At 39.0% G+C, this 20,205-nt stretch overlaps 2 protein-coding genes across 2 annotated transcripts in view; one reads left to right on the top strand and one right to left on the bottom strand.

Annotated features, from left to right (window-relative positions):
* The window catches only part of LOC145406681 (DBH-like monooxygenase protein 1), a 588,166-nt gene that overhangs the window by 227,718 nt on the left and 340,243 nt on the right, over positions 1–20,205 (bottom strand). The gene's annotated exons all lie outside the window — the stretch shown is intronic.
* The window catches only part of LOC145406584 (DBH-like monooxygenase protein 1), a 94,380-nt gene that overhangs the window by 48,552 nt on the left and 25,623 nt on the right, over positions 1–20,205 (top strand). Inside the window, exon 7 of the mRNA XM_080277661.1 lies at positions 18,826–18,878. Within this exon, the coding sequence (XP_080133787.1) occupies positions 18,826–18,878 (53 nt within the window). The remainder of the gene's footprint in view (positions 1–18,825; positions 18,879–20,205) is intronic.

Here is a 20,205-nt window from a genome sequence, read left to right as displayed (position 1 = left end):
AACAGCCGGAGTTTACGTAATAAAATGGATGAACTGAGGGCTTTAATTTGTACAGAGAAAATAGACATTGCCGTTATTAGTGAAACTTGGATGAATACAGACACTCGAGAATTTTTAGCAGAATATCAGATAAAAGGCTATAATATTTTTGTGTCAAACCGTCAGGGAAGAAAGGGGGGAGGGGTAGCTATTTATGTAAAGGATTCATTAATCTGTTATAATAAAGCAGACATTAAAGTAAATAGGGACACAGAAAGTGTCTGGGTTGAAATTAGTAACAATAGGGAGAAATTAGTCTTAGGAGCAATTTACAGATCTCCTAAATTAAATAGAGCTGATAGTAAATACCTTTGGGAGGAAATGAGGAAAGCATCACAGTCCAGCTTAGTAATAATTGTAGGGGACCTTAATCTGCCAAGGATAGATTGGAGAATTCAGACAGGAGATGCAGAGTCAGAGGAATTTCTAGAGGTAGTACAGGATAATTTCCTTTATCAGTATATAAGGGAGCCCACCAGAGGTAATAATATACTAGATTTGGTTTTAGCTAATAAAGAAAATATCATTAGCGATATAGAGGTTGGTGGACGACTTGGTAATAGCGATCATGAAGAAATTAAGTTCAAATTTATTTGGGATGTCTGTTCCACTGAAAATACCTCCACCGTTCCTAATTTTCGTCTAGGAGATTTCGATGGCTTAAGAGCTTATTTTCGAACGGTATTCCACAGGGAGATTAGCTATTGGAGGGAATGCCAGGTCAGTGTGGAATCCCAGGTCATAGGTCAGGCGCAGGAAACACCTGGGGATGTCCGTCAGGTGTCTGTGAGGGAGGAGGTGGTAGATAGGAATGTAGTCCAGGTGACGGAAATTAACTCAGCTACAGTACCAAGCAGACGTTCAACCAGTGAGAAGTATAACGAGTTAATAAATATAATACACGGAGGCCAAGATAGATATATTCCTTCAAAGCCGTTTAGAACTAATAATTCGGAACCTAGATGGTTAAACAACAGATTAAAATCTCTCATAGGACAAAGGAAAGGAATATATAGAAAAATAAAACGTGGAGAGGAACACTTACGTAACCGGTACACAATTTTAAATAGAGAAGTAAAGAGGGAGACAAGAAAAGCAAAGAGAAGTTATGAAATTAAGGTTGCCAGTGAATCAAAAGAAAACCCCAAGGGTTTTTATCAAATGTACCGAACGAAAAATAAAGACAGGATAGGACCACTCAGAACAGAATCAGGTGACATTACCAGTGAAGATAAAGAAATGTGCTCCATCCTAAATAATTATTTCATATCAGTATTCACCAAGGAAAATCTAAGCCTGGTCCCTCAAGCAGCAAATATTTACCATGAGAATACGGAAAATATTCTTAGTAAAATAACCATTAGTAAGGAGGACGTATTGAAAGAAATTAATAAGTTAAAACCTCAAAAATCGCCAGGTCCGGACCATATATATGCAAAAATTATAAAAGAAACCAAAGAAGAATTATGTCAGCCACTTTTAACGTTATTTAATGACTCTTTAAGTTCAGGAGAAGTTCCAGAGGCGTGGAAAACCGCAAACGTAGTGCCCATCTTTAAAAAGGGTGATAAATCAGCTGCGTCGAATTATCGTCCGATAAGTCTAACGTCAATAGTAGGAAAAATGTTAGAGTCAATTTTGGCAAATAAGATTAGAGAACACTTAGAAAGATTTAATCTTATAAACGAAAGTCAGCACGGATTCAGGCAAGGACGATCCTGCCTCACAAATTTGTTGTCATTCTACTCGGAGGTCTATGAGGCAGTAGATAGCGATAAAGCTTACGATGTTATTTATCTGGACTTTAGTAAAGCTTTTGATAGGGTCCCACACGAAAGGTTAGTTAGAAAAGTTCAAGCACACGGTATAGACGGCGATATCTTAAAATGGATAGAATCCTGGCTGAAAGGACGAAAGCAGAGTGTATTAATAAATGGAACTAAGTCGGACTGGGGATTAGTAACCAGCGGTGTACCACAGGGTTCAGTACTCGGTCCCTTACTATTTATCATATATATAAATGATCTAGACTTAGGAGTCAATAGCAGCATCAGCAAATTTGCCGACGATACAAAAATAGGGCGTATCATTAACTCGACTGACGATTGCCATAACTTACAGAAAGACCTCGATACATTGTCCAAATGGTCTAAAACTTGGCAAATGGAATTTAACGTTGAAAAATGTAAAGTACTTAACGTAGGCAAGACCATTGGAGATACTAAATACAGCTTAGATAACAAAGAAATTAGCAAATCGGAATGCGAGAGAGATCTAGGAGTTATGATTAGTAACGACCTTAAACCTAGGCAACAGTGTATTAATGCGAGAAATAAAGCAAATAGGGTCCTAGGATTTATTTCGAGAAGCGTGAGCAATAGATCATCTAAAGTAATACTAAAACTTTATCTATCATTAGTAAGGCCACATTTAGACTACGCAGTACAATTCTGGTGTCCTTACTATAGAATGGATATTAATTCTTTAGAAAATGTACAGAGAAGAATGACTAAAATGATACATGACGTCCGGAACCTGTCATATGAAGACAGACTGAAAAGACTAAGTCTGCATTCGCTAGAGAGGCGTAGAGTAAGGGGAGACTTAATTGAGGTGTTTAAGTGGATGAAGGGTATAAATAAGGGAGATATCAGCAAGGTACTTAAAGTGAGCATACAGGATAGAACTAGAAATAATGGTTTCAAACTAGAAAAATTCCGTTTCAGTAAGGAAATCGGTAGAAATTGGTTTGGTAATAGAGTAGTAGACGAATGGAATAAGCTACCTAGTAAAGTAGTTGCTGCCTCTTCCATTGAGAGTTTCAAGCATAGGCTAGATAAGCATATGACAAATAAGGGGTGGATATAGAATAAAGAAAATCTTATAACCAATACTAATTCAAAAAAAATTTCTTTTCAGGTTACACTATGATAGTCTCTATTCTCCTTTCACACTTTCCTGTAAAATGTCCACGCCAGTTTTTCTATACGGCGTGGTGTTCTTTCTGACTTTTTCCTGCCGGCTTCGGCTGGAGGGTTTGGAGGGCGGGGGAGAGCCTTCTTCTTTGCTATCCTTATCTCATTCTAGTAGTTTAGTTACTCTTCTAGGAGCTGCCTAGCATGGGCCAACCGGCCTACTGCAGTTATCCTCTCTTCTTATGTTCTTATGAGGAAGAGATGGGGCAGTGGTTTGATCATTGTTAAGTTGTCACAAATATCAGCTTCAATATTTGGATAGGAATTTGATTTACATCTGATAATAACCACGTAAAGCATTTACATTTGCATGGAGTAATGCTTTTGCCATGTGCAGTAATTAGCAATGTAGTTTCAAAAGTTAGTTACGCACGGGGACTAGGGAATGAAGCTGTCGACAGTGCGGCAATATTATTACAACTGCTGCTGGTTTAGAGCAAACAAAGTATGTTGGACATTCATGGGACTCCATGACTGGTAAATGTAAATACCTTCATACTGTTTAAACATATATGCTGAATAAGTTATCTACGTAGTTCATAGGAATTTCTGTACCAGTTACAGAATGCTTGTCTGCTATGACGAACAGAGACTAGGACAGATATAATTTAATTAATACAGCTGTACCCTATTACAGAGTGGCAGTACAACATAAACAACAGTAGTTTTCACAGTCATATATGCTGCTAACGAACTCAGAAGCTGAGAGATACCATCACAAATAATATTGGCTTCTGTGGTAACAACACTACTGGGATGTGAATTAAGCTTCGCATTCACACACTTGACATGCTTAAGACAGTGCTGGCATTGCAATCTTGTTCTTGTTCGGGACTAGATATGATGGTGCACTATCTTATGACAGACTGACTGACTGCAGTACTCGTATGTTCCAAACCAATTAAACTATATCTCATCAACATCGCCAGCCTCATAATTGCGCGTCCACACGTGCCCTCGAACATATGTTGACAACACGGTTGGCAACATGTTTGGGTGCATGTATGCAGCAGTATTTGGACGTATATATGCAAACATGTTTCAGTGCAGCTTCGAACACTGGCAGCAGAGGCGATGGGATATAAGTGTCCATACCAGGCAGCTGAGACATCATCATGATGTTGCCAACATGATCTGGAAGCTGCTGTTCCAAAAATGTTTGCAGCATGTTCCTTACTGTGTTGCTTACATGTTGCCAGCATTTGTTCGAGCACACGTTTGGACGCGCACTAACACTACTTCAGACGTAAGTGGTGTAGTTTCAAGGTCTCCCACAAAAGGAAAGAAAGACCTACATTCAGACATTACTGTGTCACTAAATAAGGGCCACACAATCACTCACCGAGATTTAATTTCTATAATTCTGGGTTCCACTTCACATTTCTGCCCCTACCCTTATTTATATTCATTGTGTCTATGCAACCCACAGGCATATATCACTGGGCTAATTATCTGTGTGTGTGTGTGTGTGTGTGTGTGTGTGTGTGTGTGTGTGTGTGTGTGTGTGTTTTGTCACGTGGCCTACTACCACGCGGTTGAGTTTCCCAGGAGTTAACCGGCTGTCACTGGTTTGTCTCTTCCCTGAGGATGACACTCTCTACCTGCGGATTATGAAGTGACCTTTTTTAATGAGCTGTACCGACTGACTGCCCCAGAAATAGACACGGATGACAGTTCCAAGCTGATAATGAAGGATAGGCATGTTGACAACCTCCTCTGCCTCGGAACTAAACTCACCTAAATGAAGCGCTGATCCCATAACTGGACTGGCCTGGTGGCATCCCTTGTTCTAGGTCGCCCAGGTGTTTGTGAGTCAGAAAGAGCGGTGGCTGATTCATGAAGGGTGGAACTCTATTAATCCCCACCCCCTTAGACCTATAGTCGTTTCAAAATATCGAGATCGTTTGGGCGTTGTCCCTCACGGGAATTCCCCGACCCACGGTTCTGCCGAATCTATACCAACACACACCCCTCTGTCTCATGTCAGCTATTTACCACTTCTAAATGAAATTCATTTACAGTATATATGTATATAATTCTCTAGTAAGGCTATATAGTGTAAGAAATGTCTGTTGTTTTTAATAATAACAATGACTTTTTATAAATACCTCAACACTTGGCAACGTTGCTTTCCAACGTTGTCACGTTTGTAGGTGAGTCAGTGAGGATGGGTCAGGTGTTAATCCGCAGGACATTCCTCTCTGACCGCAATCAAAGATGGAAGCTCCCACCCCTGCTACTCGTATAGACTTTTTACAGAACCGAATAGACTTTTTATAGAAATAAATCTCCGTAAAATGTTGATTTCGTATGCAGAGAGAAAGAAAGAGAGACAGACAGACAGACAAGACAGTCAGGAGGCTTTTCCTCAAATTCTAATAATTCATAAAACTGTATAGATTTTTATAGAAATAAATCTACATAAAATGTAGATTTTATATGGAGAGAGAGAGAGAGAGAGAGAGAGAGAGAGAGAGAGAGAGAGAGAGAGAGTTGGGAGTGAGGGTTGTCCCTTGAGCCGTGTCTCTAATCCGATAATTTCCACAGTAGAAAGTGTGGCAACGTCGTGGGTCGGGGAATTCCCATGAGGGACAACGCCCAAACGATCTCGATATTTTGGAAAGACTATAGCCCTTAAATTTGTGGGAAAGGAAGGGAGAGCTCTCTTTCTGCACCTCAGGCTCAGACAACTCATATAGAGGTGATCCAAGACTCCACTAAGTTAAGGCCACTTAGTAAGTACTGTACCTACTTGCCGCCTTTATGTATCTTGTCCTTCCACTTGCATTAGGATAGTACCTCGGGTCGTGGACTATTATCTTGTTTGTGTACCAGTATCTTGTTTGTGTACCAGTATCTTGTTTGTGTACCAGTATCTTGTTTGTGCACCTGTTATGTGTATCTGTTCTATGTAACGTTCAGAACTCGCATATTGGATTATTGGATTGTGTACGTCTTTCATGTAAATATTCAAAACTTGTAGTAAAGTCAGATGTACAGTCAAGTAAGAGTCTGACTACCGAGTGTTTCACCCACCTAATTAACTATGATAGAAAACTCCTGTTTCCCATGGTCAGATTGACCGAGTCGGTGTTTGCAAACCCGTAACAGTGTGTGTGTGTGTGTGTGTGTGTGTGTGTGTGTGTGTGTGTGTGTGTGTGTGTGTGTGTGTGTGTGTGTGTGTGTGTGTGTGTGTGTTCTGGGATTCATTTCTATATCCATAACTGTGGTTTGGTGTCGGAACTGTCACAAGGCCTGTACCCTTTCCAGCCGGCCTCGAGGCCAGGGCCAGTTCTGCAGGTGGATGCCAAGGTCGCGTCCGAGGCCACGAGATAGAGGCCAGGCCTCAGTGCCAGGCCTAATTCACACCTGTGATATGTCCGTTACTTTCCTCCTTGATATATCATAAGTAAATCGTCTGTGGACGGAGAAACATACATGTGTCTCTCAATATTCGTCAGCAGAGGAAAAGAAATACAGAAAAGGGCGAAGTTTTGTCCTTGACTATACACTTGTGTGCCATAGTTTCTGCTCATCTTCTAATCCTGCCGCTGTCTAGAGGGAAGTCGTAGCCAGAGTTTCACACCCAAGGAAGACCCAGGATGATAATATGGAAAAAATTTACGGTCGACTCCCTGTCGTAATCAAGATTTGCTTCAGGAGGAAGTACAGGGAAAGAAGAGTTATGAGTCCTTCCAAGTATACTATTTCTCATACGAAAAACATATCTTCCTGATGAGAAAAAAATTATCACTGGCTATATCTGTTTTATGCAGGGAGAACAAGGAAGTACAGTGCATAGCCTTCCCGTGCCTATAATTCTTCCTGCAAAAATAAATCTGCCACGGCAGGGAATCAGTCGTAAATATGTTTGTGTTAGAAGCTTTGCTAAACAGGAACAGCTCGCGCTGACACTCTTGTAGTCTGGAAAATCTGGCTTTTGTTGCAGTTAAGGGTACGGGTAGAGAGTTAACAGAACTATGGCTCATGTGTATAGATAGAAATAATTTATCTTCACAGTTTTGTCTCACAATTATTTAAAACTAGCAAAACACGCCAAACTCCAACAGTAACTCCTGCGACAGAAAGATGATTTTACTCGGCTTAGGAAAGACTTTTTGTGCCCGAAAGATTTTACTGTAAAATTTCACCAACTTCTTTACCACTATAGCACCCTAACCTGAGTCGCCTGGCAGTAGCATGAACAGAGTAGAAAAAGACGTCCTCAGACTAAAGAGGATAAAACTTGAATCGAGAAAGAGAAGGCAAGCCCCAGATCTTTGACGACATTTTCTGAGCCATGTGACGGATACAGATGGAGAAGATTTAGATTTATACCTGTCATTTGTTCGAGGGTCACTGTGACAGACAATCGGTGTTTGTTGTCTCAGTTTTTGCCAGAGCACGACCCTGCTTTTTTTTTTTTTTTTTTTTTTTTTTAAAGATTAATTGCATCCCACATCTATTATTGCAAGTACACTGTATATGTCTAGCATCACACTCACTGAGCTTTTCTCTTCCTATTTAACATAAGAACATAAGAAGAGAGGATAACTGCAGTAGGCCGGTTGGCCCATGCTAGGCAGCTCCTAGAAGAGTAACTGAACTACTAGAATGAGATAAGGATAGCAAAGAAGAAGGCTCTCCCCCGCTCTCCAAACCCTCCAGCCGAAGCCGGCAGGAAAAAGTCAGAAAGAACACCACGCCGTATAGTAAAACTGGCGTGGACATTTTACAGGAAAGTGTGAAAGGAGAATAGAGACTATCATAGTGTAACCTGAAAAGAAAATTTTTTTGAATTAGTATTGGTTATAAGATTTTCTTTATTCTATATCCATCCCTTATTTGTCATATGCTTATCTAGCCTATGCTTGAAACTCTCAATGGAAGAGGCAGCAACTACTTTACTAGGTAGCTTATTCCATTCGTCTACTACTCTATTACCAAACCAATTTCTACCGATTTCCTTTCTGAAACGGAATTTTTCTAGTTTGAAACCATTATTTCTAGTTCTATCCTGTATGCTCACTTTAAATACCTTGCTAATATCTCCCTTATTTATACCATTCATCCACTTAAACACCTCAATTAAGTCTCCCCTTACTCTACGCCTCTCTAGCGAATGCAGACTTAGTCTTTTCAGTCTGTCTTCATATGACAGGTTCCGGATGTCATGTATCATTTTAGTCATTCTTCTCTGTACATTTTCTAACGAATTAATATCCATTCTATAGTAAGGACACCAAAATTGTACTGCGTAGTCTAAATGTGGCCTTACTAATGCTAGATAAAGTTTCAGTATTACTTTAGATGAACTATTCACGCTTCTCGAAATAAATCCTAGGACCCTATTTGCTTTATTTCTCGCATTAATACACTGTTGCCTTGGTTTAAGGTCGTTACTAACCATAACTCCTAGATCTCTCTCGCATTCCGATTTGCTAATTTCTTTGTTATCTAAGCTGTATTTAGTATCTCCAATGGTCTTGCCTACGTTAAGTACTTTACATTTTTCAACGTTAAATTCCATTTGCCAAGTTTTAGACCATTTGGACAATGTATCGAGGTCTTTTTGTAAGTTATGGCAATCGTCATTCGAGTTAATGATACGCCCTATTTTTGTATCGTCGGCAAATTTGCTGATGTTGCTATTGACTCCTAAATCTAAATCATTTATATATATGATAAATAATAAGGGACCGAGTACTGAACCCTGTGGTACACCGCTAGTTACTAATCCCCAGTCCGACTTAGTTCCAATTATTAATACTCTCTGCTTTCGTCCTTTCAGCCAGGATTCTATCCATTTTAAGATATCGCCGTCTATACCGTGTGCTCGAACCTTTCTAACTAACCTTTCGTGTGGGACCCTATCAAAAGCTTTACTAAAGTCCAGATAAATAACATCGTAAGCTTTAACGCTATCTACTGCCTCATAGACCTCCGAGTAGAATGACAACAAATTTGTGAGGCAGGATCGTCCTTGCCTGAATCCGTGCTGACTTTCGTTTATAAGATTAAATCTTTCTAAGTGTTCTCTAATCTTATTTGCCAAAATTGACTCTAACATTTTTCCTACTATTGACGTTAGACTTATCGGACGATAATTCGACGCAGCTGATTTATCACCCTTTTTAAAGATGTGCACTACGTTTGCGGTTTTCCACGCCTCTGGAACTTCTCCTGAACTTAAAGAGTCATTAAATAACGTTAAAAGTGGCTGACATAATTCTTCTTTGGTTTCTTTTATAATTTTTGCATATATATGGTCCGGACCTGGCGATTTTTGAGGTTTTAACTTATTAATTTCTTTCAATACGTCCTCCTTACTAATGGTTATTTTACTAAGAATATTTTCCGTATTCTCATGGTAAATATTTGCTGCTTGAGGGACCAGGCTTAGATTTTCCTTGGTGAATACTGATATGAAATCATTATTTAGGATGGAGCACATTTCTTTATCTTCACTGGTAATGTCACCTGATTCTGTTCTAAGTGGTCCTATCCTATCTTTATTTTTCGTACGGTATCCTATTGTCATAAAGACTTTGTAGTTACTTGTAGAGAAGTATATTTTAGACTTGTGGTCGAGCGGCTTTTATATCTTGTAGTAGTTTCCCCACCAGATGTCATGTAGTGACGGGAGAGGTAAAGAATAGTATGGGACTATTTTTATTTGTCTTGGAAATATTAAACAGGTATAACAGTATAAGTCCCGGGTAGCTACCTCCCTGTCTCGCTATCTCTCTCTCTTTCTGTTCTAAGGCTAATCTCCGTCTCGACCTCTCTCTAGGGTCGCTTGTCTCCTTCTAAACTCTCTTTTCTAAAATCTGGTGTAGTAGGGGTGTGTCACATATGTTCCTCATGGCAACCGGATCTTTCTCACGAGAGGACTGCTGACAGCTAACTGCATCATCTCCTTACTGGCCGCTGTCGTCAGCTTTCCTCCGTGTAAGCATGTTTAGCGCTGCTAGATTCCTCGCAGACACAACACCTTCTCATCATTTGACTTCCTGCTTCTATCTGTCTCTCTATCTATCTATTTATCTATCTATCTATTATGTAGTCCTATATTTGCTCGGCCGCGAAAATGGCGTACCATCGACATTTAATAGTTATAATATATTAATACATACTACATACACATTATAATGAACTTATAAGCTAATTAAGTGAAATACATAATATTGTAAAGTAACATAATTGTATGAATATTGTACACATATATTATTCATAGTAAATAGTGATTATTCAGTAATACTACATTTTAAATAAGTTGTATACATATTGGAATAAATGCATTAAAGTAAATTATTTAACTGTAATACAGTATGTACTTGGGATATTATAGTGAAATGCATACATGCAAGAATAAAAATAGTTTAAAATTAAGATTATTGTAAGAGTTATTAATATTTCATTCAAAGATAATGGTACTGGTCTGTCATATATGGGTCATTCTTCTTTGTGTTATTATTATTATTTTTTTTTTTTTTTTATATATATATAATTAATACTATATACAAAATATATACACTTCATTCAGGGTGGTTAACTGTGATGTTAACTCTCCCCCCACTAAACAATGACTCCAAATTAGCAATTCTTGCATGCATTCTGTGCATTGCCAACAGCAATACTGCAACCACAATGCAGATGATTATAAAGACAGAAGGTGCTTGGCTATACACATAATATGGGTTGAACATACTCAAACTCAAATCTTCCCAGGGCTTCATTGTTTCATTGATCAGCTGCATAGTTTCAAACTTAGGTGAAGTCAGCTTAATACTTGTGCTCATGTTTAAGTTCATATCAGGCAGTGGGTGGAAATGTTTGTGTGTATGGTTGATAATGGCGTAGTGATTGATGGTGGAAAAAGTAGACATGGATGGTGTAAATACTGCACAGTAGTCTGGTGCTATGTATAATCCTGAGGCTGATGTATGAGATGGTGGTATATCTGGACAGACTATGTAAACTGATGTGTTATGAGGGAAATAAAAACTGCGAGTGTCCAATGCGTTGATGGTGTACAAGTTTATCTGGAGCAAAAGTGAAGTTGCAATGATGATGAATATTGTTATTGCTGATGATAGCCATTTCACAAGGGACCGTATCAGTAGGCTGAAACGTGAAAATGTACGCAGGACAAAGATGAACAGCATGTAAGGATGTGCGGCACTTTCGCTCAATCGCTGACTCACTTGCGAAAGTGACAGTGTCTCGTCTCTTGGAGACCATGATGAGTTCGGTGTCTGTGTTGATGTTGATGATGACTAAAGTGTTGTTGTTTCTATAGGGGAAGGGGTGTATTTGGTATACTGTGAACAGGTCTTCCGTGATGAATGGTACATGAACTATCACTGATGTTGGTGTTAGTGTTGCTTCTAAGTATGGGTAATATTGCATAAATTCCCTACTGCGGAACAATGGCTTCAATTTATGTTTATGTATGCCTTGACTAACTATCTGACGTAGCTCATGAACTGGGAGTAAGTCATTCGTGATCTTGCCATCACCAGCATTCGAAATTCCTTGCATAAGTGCCCTGAAATGATCTCTAGTGTTCTCTAATTGTAGTAGAATCGTGTCAATATGTTCTGTGATGATGGAGAAGTGCTGGAAAGAGTAACGTTGCCCTCTAAGTCATTTATTTTATCTACACTCTCGAGAGCTACGTTTTCTGCTTGTTTCAGATTTTTCACAATTGTCTTCATTGCCGAGTTCTGTCCTGTGATGAATTTATCCTGGTATGTTAGTACCTGAGCTATCTTATTAAATTTGTTGTTTATTTCTTTAAGGTCATCCTCTGTAGCCAATCCAAAGATGTTCCCAAGAATTGCGCCCCAGATCGAACAAACCGCGCTTTTGGCGAGTACGTGTGATGTTGTTCCTGTCGCTCAGCACCTCCGTTCCATAAGATGGGAGATCTTGGATCATGACGAGCATAGTTGACTTCGCATGTTCTAGTTTCCATTTCGCTAACTTCACCATTTCATCCACTTCCTTGGTGATATGTGATTGTGAAACATAATTCCCTATCTTGAAGTCCAGAGTTCGCATCGGCGTCGCAAGCCTTTCTACATAAGTAGGTAAGTCATACAAGTAATCTAGACTTATTTCAGTACTCATGACGTCCTTGACGATTGTAGTCGTGGCCGTTGGAGCTATGAGGCATCCTTGTCGTACTATATGCTTGGGGTCTAGGTGCGCATATACTCTTACTATGTATAGGAGAATCCATAGCATAAGTCCCTTCATCGTAACCTACCGAAAAAAAAAAAAAACCTATTAATTTCCTATAAAGCTGTGGTTGATGATAGTGATGATGTGCGTTACGGTTGGCTGTTATTTCATTTATAGAAGGAGTTTAAATCGATATTTAATTCTCGTAAATGATGTACTGTAGATTTCATTGGAATAGTTGCACCTATGTTCGATTGTTTGGTATATGACCTTAATTTCTTTTTGTAATCATTGTTGTGTTCTTGCTTGGTTTCTTGAGGTACGTTCACCTGTTCGGTTGTATCCGAGGCTGAATAATTATGTGATAATTCCCTTGAAACTCGTTTTAAATGGTCAATATGAACTTGTTTTTCCTCGCCACTTGAAAGTGACTTAATTAAAACTTTGTTTGCCTTTATGTTAATTACTCTGTATGGGCCCTCAAATTTAGGGGATAATTTATTGTCTCTCGTATGAATGACTCCGTAAACAATGTCTCCTAAGCTGATAGGTGAATCTTTTGCCTTCTTGTTAAATGCCTCCGTCATTTCTTCCTTGGACATCGTTAATTGTTTTTGCACTCTTTTGTGAATGTCCTGGAATTCACGTAAACGGAGTTTAGAGTAATCATTGTAATTGTATATAGGCATGCTGTCACCTTCTAGGAGCTCATATGGTAATTTTTTATCTGTGCCATATATAATGAAATGTGGTGTGTCACCAATGGATTTATTTATAGACCCATTAATGGAGGCCTCTACTCTGGGAATCCAATCATCCCAGCTTGCATAATTTTCACTGAGAATGTGTCGTAGCACATCTAATACCTTTTTATTTTGTCTCTCTACCAACCCATTCGATGCTGGGTGATAGGCCAAAACGTTAACCTTTTTAATGTTGTATTGTTTACATATTTCTTGTAAGATCTCAGAATTAAATTCTCCTCCATTATCACTTATTAATACCTTTGGGGTAGTAAAGCGACATATTACATTATCTGTTATTGCCTTTGCTACTGTCTCTGCTGTCTTATCTTTAATTGGAGCTAAAATGACATAACGGGAAAAATGATCCGTTGCTACGAATAAGTATAGGTTATTATTGTATGATAATGGCATCTTGAGTAAATCAACAGCGACAACGTCCCATGGTTGATGTGGTACAGGGTAATTACCCATCGGTGCAGGTGTGATTGGGTATCCTTTGTGTTTCGCACATGATTCGCATCTGTCTATATGATTGTTTATATCTCTTCGTAATGAAGGCCAGTAATATAATAGCTGGGCTTGGTTGAATGTCTTATCCTTTCCAGGGTGTCCTGCATGTGGGCTGTCGTGTATCATTCGTAATACTTGGGGTATCATGTCATTAGGTACTACCAACTGGTTAGTATTTCTTTGGCGTTTTGGTTGTTTAGAGTTAATTTTGTATAATGTATTATTGACCATTGTGAATTGTTCAAGTGGGACATGCAGTTTGGGTAATTGTATGTCATCTCCACTTTCTAACTTGTATATTACTTTTGACTATACTGGGTCAAGTCTTTGTGCCTTTGCGATATCCTCGTGGTTTGGGATATTTCCTTTGAGATCTAACGCCGCGACCTGAATTGTGTTCGGGTTCCTAGATAATGTGTCAGCTACTATATTCATTTTACCTTGTATATAATGTATTTGTACATTGTAGTTTTCAACTGTACATTTCCATCTTGCTCTCCTCCCAGAAAGGAGTTTTCTTTAAACATACCCACCAGTGGTTTATGGTCGGTGAATAAGTGGATTTCGTAACCATATACCAAATCTCGAAACTTTTGTAATGCAAAAATCACTGCAAGTGCCTCTAAGTCTGTAGTGCTATAATTTTTCTCCGCACCTCTTGTTTGTCTGCTGGCAAATGCAATTGGTTGATTCTTTCCTCTTTATCTTCCTGCATCAGTACAGCCCCTAATCCTTTAACTGATGCGTCTGTACAAATAAGAAATGATTTCGTGTAATTCGGATATGCTAAACAAGGTGCATTTGTTAGTTTAATTTTTAGATTGTTAAATGCCCTTTTTTGTTCTTCTTCCCATTGGAATACAGCATCTTTTTTGAGTAGTTGGAATAGAGGGAAGGCTATATGAGAGAACTGTGGTACGAAGGACCTATAGTACCCAGCCAGACCTAAAATTGTCTAACTTCGTCAGTCGTAGTGGGTTCAGGAAAATCTCTCACTGCCTGTATTTTGTCATCAGTGGTGTGAATACCATCAGAACTTAATTTGTGGCCTAAGAAATTTATTTCCTTAAAGCAAAATTTGCATTTAGAAAGTTTAATTTTTAATCCAGCATCACTAAGCTTTTGTAAGAGTAAGTCTAATTTCCTGAGATGATCCTTAATATTCTTCGTTGCGATAATAATATCGTCAAGATAAACAAATATTCCTTGTCCTAAAATTCCGGACAATACGTAATTCATAAGACGCTGGAACGTACCGGGGGCTGTCCTCAGTCCCATTGGCATTCTTGTATATTGATAATGGCCTCTGTTTGTTGAAAAGGCAGTGTATTTACGTGACTCCTGAGATACCGGAATCTGATAGTATCCGTTTAGGGAGATCGATGGTCGAGAATATATTATTCTCAGGACCAATATTCTGTAGAACATCACTTAGCAATGGCATGGGAAATCTGTCTGGGATGGTGTGATTATTTAGTTTACGGTAATCTACTACCGCACGCATTTCTCCATTTCTCTTGGGCACAAAGAAAAGGGGAGCGTTCCACGGAGAAACTGAAGGCTCAATAATTCCAAGCTTTAACATTTCATCGACATACTGATTTGCAAGTGTACGTTGGGAGTGTGGTATGCGATAAGCTGGTACGAAAATTGGTGGTGTTTCTGGGTGCACATTAATCATGTGATTAATCAAGTTAGTACACCCTAATTGTTCTCCGGGCAAGGCTACGGTGTCCCTGTGTGTTTCCAGCAGGGTTAACAAATCATTTTCTTCGTCAAATTCACCTGAGTGAATTAAATTCTCTTTTATTCTTTCTCTATCCGTAGATTTGATCTCACTTGTTACTCCACCAATATTTATTTCCTTCACAGGGGCGAAACATTTTTCAATATTAACTATGCAAGTTCCCTTCTTCAACTGAACTTCCCCATTCATGTGATTAATAATGAATATTTGAGTTAGCCCTTCGTCGTTCGTATGACATAATGCGTTTTCTACTGACAATCCCTTTACTTTACATAATTCTTCTAAGACAAGAACAGTACTATTCCGTAATTTGCTCTTTATGGTAACCTTCATGTATGAATTAGGTGGTATAATCAAATCATTAGTGAGATGGGCTGGAAAAATTGATAAATCAGTACTGTTATCTGGGTCACTAATTCTGGAGGATGGGGTTGCTGGTGTAAGTGGATCTATACACTCATCTGTTTGTGTATGTTTGTTAAAGCCTTTAATATTACCAATTCTTTTTGGCTCTCTTCTACCAATCGGTGAGGGCTCTGAAAGTATTTCCTCTATGAATTCATTATCAAAGTCTATTCCATTCATTTGTGGGAGTATAGTTATGTTCTCAGTTCTCATGGATCTTAAGCCCAGTAACATATGAGCTTTAATTGCTAAGTTTTCAACGATATAGAACAATGCAGAGAATGGTCTTGTAGTTTCTGTGAAACTGAGATTTAATCTTATCATACCTTTTACTGTAATCTCTTGACCATCTACTGTGTATAATTCTAAATCAGCTTCATCCAGAAAAGTTACTTTCTTTTTATTTTTAAGAATTCTGTTTAGTTCTTCATGTGTTATTAAGTTCACTGGAGAGCCTGTATCTAAAAATAAGGAAACGTTTTGATCCTCACATACAGCTGGTATCAAGATACACTCATTTCCCAACATGCCTCCTATGTGAAGTTTAACCTTGTTCTTCTTTACGTTTGTTCGTTTTTTGTCATGACTTGGTCTTCCCCCGATTTGAACATAGACACAATTTTTTCTACTGTTTTGCAATCACTAGTCCAGTGCCCTTGGTATCTATGATGCCTACAATAAGGACCAAATCCTTGTGTCTTTTGATTATCCTCTTTTGCCTTGATAAAGCATTCATACCTTGTGTGTCCTGGTTTTGCACAGTAATGACACAGAATGGACCTATCCCTTGACTGTGACCTACGAGGTGATTTCCCACAAAAAGTGTTGTTTATGGCGCGAGACCTGCTCGGGCTGCGCGAAAACTTATGAAACTGCCTGTAGGAAGGCGTGTGGGAACGAGGTCTAGGCGTCTTTGTTTGTTTGGGCTGCCTCATTTCTGGTCGCGATCGATTTTGTTCTCTGTTTGGGGTCGGTGTTGATGTTTTCACAGCTGATACTGTCTCAGGTACCCTGATTCTACCAGAATGTGAGTCTGATGTTGTGGCAATTTGTGTGTCATCTGGTATTAACGTGGGTGGTGGCGAAAATATTCCTGTCATTAAGATATGATGTTATGAAATACGCCTCTTGTTTATTTATGTCCTAGCAAACTAGATGAGTAAATAAGTTGAATATAGCTAATTTTAGCACTGAGAAGAAATGAGCAAGTATAATTTTACCCACTTGATACAGATCGTAGAGGTGTGTCGATACAAAAGTCGATCTCGGAAGAAAATACAGGTTTGATTGAAGATCTCTTGATAATTCTAGTGGTGTGTTGATGGACGATATTACTCAGGAAACTCCATGGCCTGGTATTTGTAGTGGTTAACGGCTGTTCCAGGCAAACCTCAGCATAGAACGTCGAATTTCCAACTTAACTGTGAAAATAAGTGAATATGAGTAGGAGCTATGTGAATAATGAGTAATGAGTAGTGGGTGAGAAGTGCCTGGTGTCAGTCACACGTTGCTTGGCATGGCAGACTCGCGTTGTGATGTCATCTCAGCACATGGTGACGTCGGCTTCCCACACTGGTAGCTGTGGTGAGTGAATGAGTAGCGATGAGTAACTTGAGTGAAGATGAGTTGTGAGTCGTGTCTCACTCTTTGTTTGTTTGTTCCCTTTATTCTATGTGGAAGTTTTCTCGGTCCTTTTCTCTAGTGATTTATTCGTTGTGGGATGAAGACTGCCGCTACTTGTAGGTGCGTGTAGAAGATTATACAGACGACGTAGAGTTGTTAATTGTAGTTGATTGTAGATGGCTGTAGTTGATTGTAGATGGCTGTAGACTTTGTAGAACTGAAGCTAATCTTGTAGTCTCGGTTGCTTTTGTAGAAATTTGCTTTTAATTCGGAGACGATGTCCGCAGATTTGCTGGTTTGTCGTTAAGCTACGTGCAAGGCGTCAAGTGATCTCTTGACCTCTGCATCAGCGTAATGATCTGGGAGACGGAGGGGGCAGGACGGAAAGAATACTGTCAGGAGCTGATATTGTTGGTTGTTTTCAATCTTGATATTTTGTAGGAATTTAATGTTGATTCGTAGACGAGGTTCGTATCCCACCGCTGCCACCAAATGTCATAAAGACTTTGTAGTTACTTGTAGAGAAGTATATTTTAGACTTGTGGTCGAGCGGCTTTTATATCTTGTAGTAGTTTCCCCACCAGATGTCATGTAGTGACGGGAGAGGTAAAGAATAGTATGGGACTATTTTTATTTGTCTTGGAAATATTAAACAGGTATAACAGTATAAGTCCCGGGTAGCTACCTCCCTGTCTCGCTATCTCTCTCTCTTTCTGTTCTAAGGCTAATCTCCGTCTCGACCTCTCTCTAGGGTCGCTTGTCTCCTTCTAAACTCTCTTTTCTAAAATCTGGTGTAGTAGGGGTGTGTCACATATGTTCCTCATGGCAACCGGATCTTTCTCACGAGAGGACTGCTGACAGCTAACTGCATCATCTCCTTACTGGCCGCTGTCGTCAGCTTTCCTCCGTGTAAGCATGTTTAGCGCTGCTAGATTCTCGCAGACACAACACCTTCTCATCATTTGACTTCCTGCTTCTATCTGTCTCTCTATCTATCTATTTATCTATCTATCTATTATGTAGTCCTATACTATCTCCAGGTCCCCAACTGTAATACTGGGTGTACAAGGAAAGTGGGAAAACAAACAGAGAGCACCATTCTGACCAGCCGGAACGTGTGTTGCATCTCCATGTCGCTCCTGACTGCGAACTGTAATGTGGGATGCAGGCTACTCATATCTCTCGCAGGCGTTCTATAAATATCCATCAATATTAGGGTCTTGAGTCTTGCTTCGCCCTCTCCGATTACAGCGTTAAGCACAAGTCCTCAGTTATGTGTACGATTACTTTATTATAATTTTATCTTCATTCGCACAACTGCTAAACATATTATGGAGACAGTAAATGAAAATGAAAGACCGAACACACACACACACACACACACACACACACACACACACACACACACACAGACACACACACACACACACACACAGACACACACACACGCTTGTTCCTAATAATAAACAGCTACGAAGCACCTTCATAACCAAACTAGAAGGAAAATGAAGAACAAAAATATTCCTGATATTCCTCTGGTTTGAAGACTTTCATGAAAAAATGTTAATATCTTTTATGAATTCTTCCTCAGAACACTTCTACCTGTGTGATCGCTTCTTCATTCTCTGGGCCATCGGCAGTGAGGTAAATGATCCGAGACGAGCAGAAGTGAAGGCAGACAAGCGCTAAAAATATAAGTGGGAGACACTGGTTCTTTTTCTCTATTTTCACGTTTCTAATCTGTCTTCGTTTCTGAGCGCCTAATTGTCCACTCCTTGTACAGATGATTGAAAACTGCTATAGGTATATACTAAACCCTGTGACGAGGACAGAAATTTTGACTTATTATACTCTCCTGATGCTTAGACTCAACTTAGGATTGGCTTCTCGTCGTCTAAGGGTTCAGTAAATAACCATAATATAGAAACTTTATATACAGTCTTTGTCTATAACCTTGCACCTGCTTTTGTACAGTCTACCTGAATATTGTCATTCCAGAATAAGGTGGTTAGAGTTTTGTTAAACTTAATTTAGCCCGTTCAATACGATGATGATTTTGCTATAGTTGGTCAGTATGTAGGTCTACTGTTATTGCTGTATACTCATTGCTATGGCAGACTTCGTGCCACTACTTTCCTTCTTTTTTTTTTTTTGCATCTTCGTATTGAGTTGCATATTATTCCTGCCTGCTTAGTAATGACATAGTTTGTATCTGTAACAAGCAAAAAGGACAAAAATAATACGGGATAATTGGCCAGATAAATCACTGAGGAAGAGATATTACGAAATCTCTCACGCCACAGCTATTACGAGTCAGAGAAAACCAGTCGCCGAGGCTAAGGTGTTACGAAATCTTCTAGGCCAAAGGAGGTATGTTTAAGAGAAAACTAAAACAACCAAGATGTTCCCTGCCGGAGCCTCTAATTTCTTGACAAAAAAAAAAAAAAAAAAAAAAAACATAACAAGCCACTTTTTTATAACTTTGACTAAGGGCTTATTTATAAGGAATCTGTAAATATTTGTAAAAATTCTCAAATTTAGAATTCTTGGCACTATCAAATTAAATTTTAAAGAATTGTAAATCACTTATAAAACTTTTAGTCTAAGAATCTACATCAACATGCTTGAAGAATATTTGGAAATATGACTTAAAAATCTGAAAATGGGTCCTGAACCAAATGATGGGCTTTAAAAGGCGCTTGCTGATTTTAACTTGAGCCATTCATAAAGAACCTTATTGTTTATAAAAATTCATAACTCAATGATCCTTCCAAATTATGAAGAAGTGGTGCCAGACACAACAAACCTCGCCCGACAGCAGCTAGTTTATTGTCAACCATTTTCAACTTATAGCCCTCTAAAAGACCGTGATCTTGCATTTGACCTCTCAAGGTCACTTAAGGCCAAAGGTCATGATGCCAAGCGAAAGCCTATCTGAGACTTCCTATATCATGATAATAGTAAATATCTC

Source organism: Coenobita brevimanus, chromosome 71 (assembly GCF_032717465.1).
Source record: "Coenobita brevimanus isolate Jiangsu-jjx chromosome 71, ASM3271746v2, whole genome shotgun sequence".
Taxonomy (NCBI): domain Eukaryota; kingdom Metazoa; phylum Arthropoda; class Malacostraca; order Decapoda; family Coenobitidae; genus Coenobita; species Coenobita brevimanus.
The sequence above is the reverse complement of the archived record's forward strand: the minus strand, read 5'-3'. Positions and strand labels throughout refer to the sequence as shown.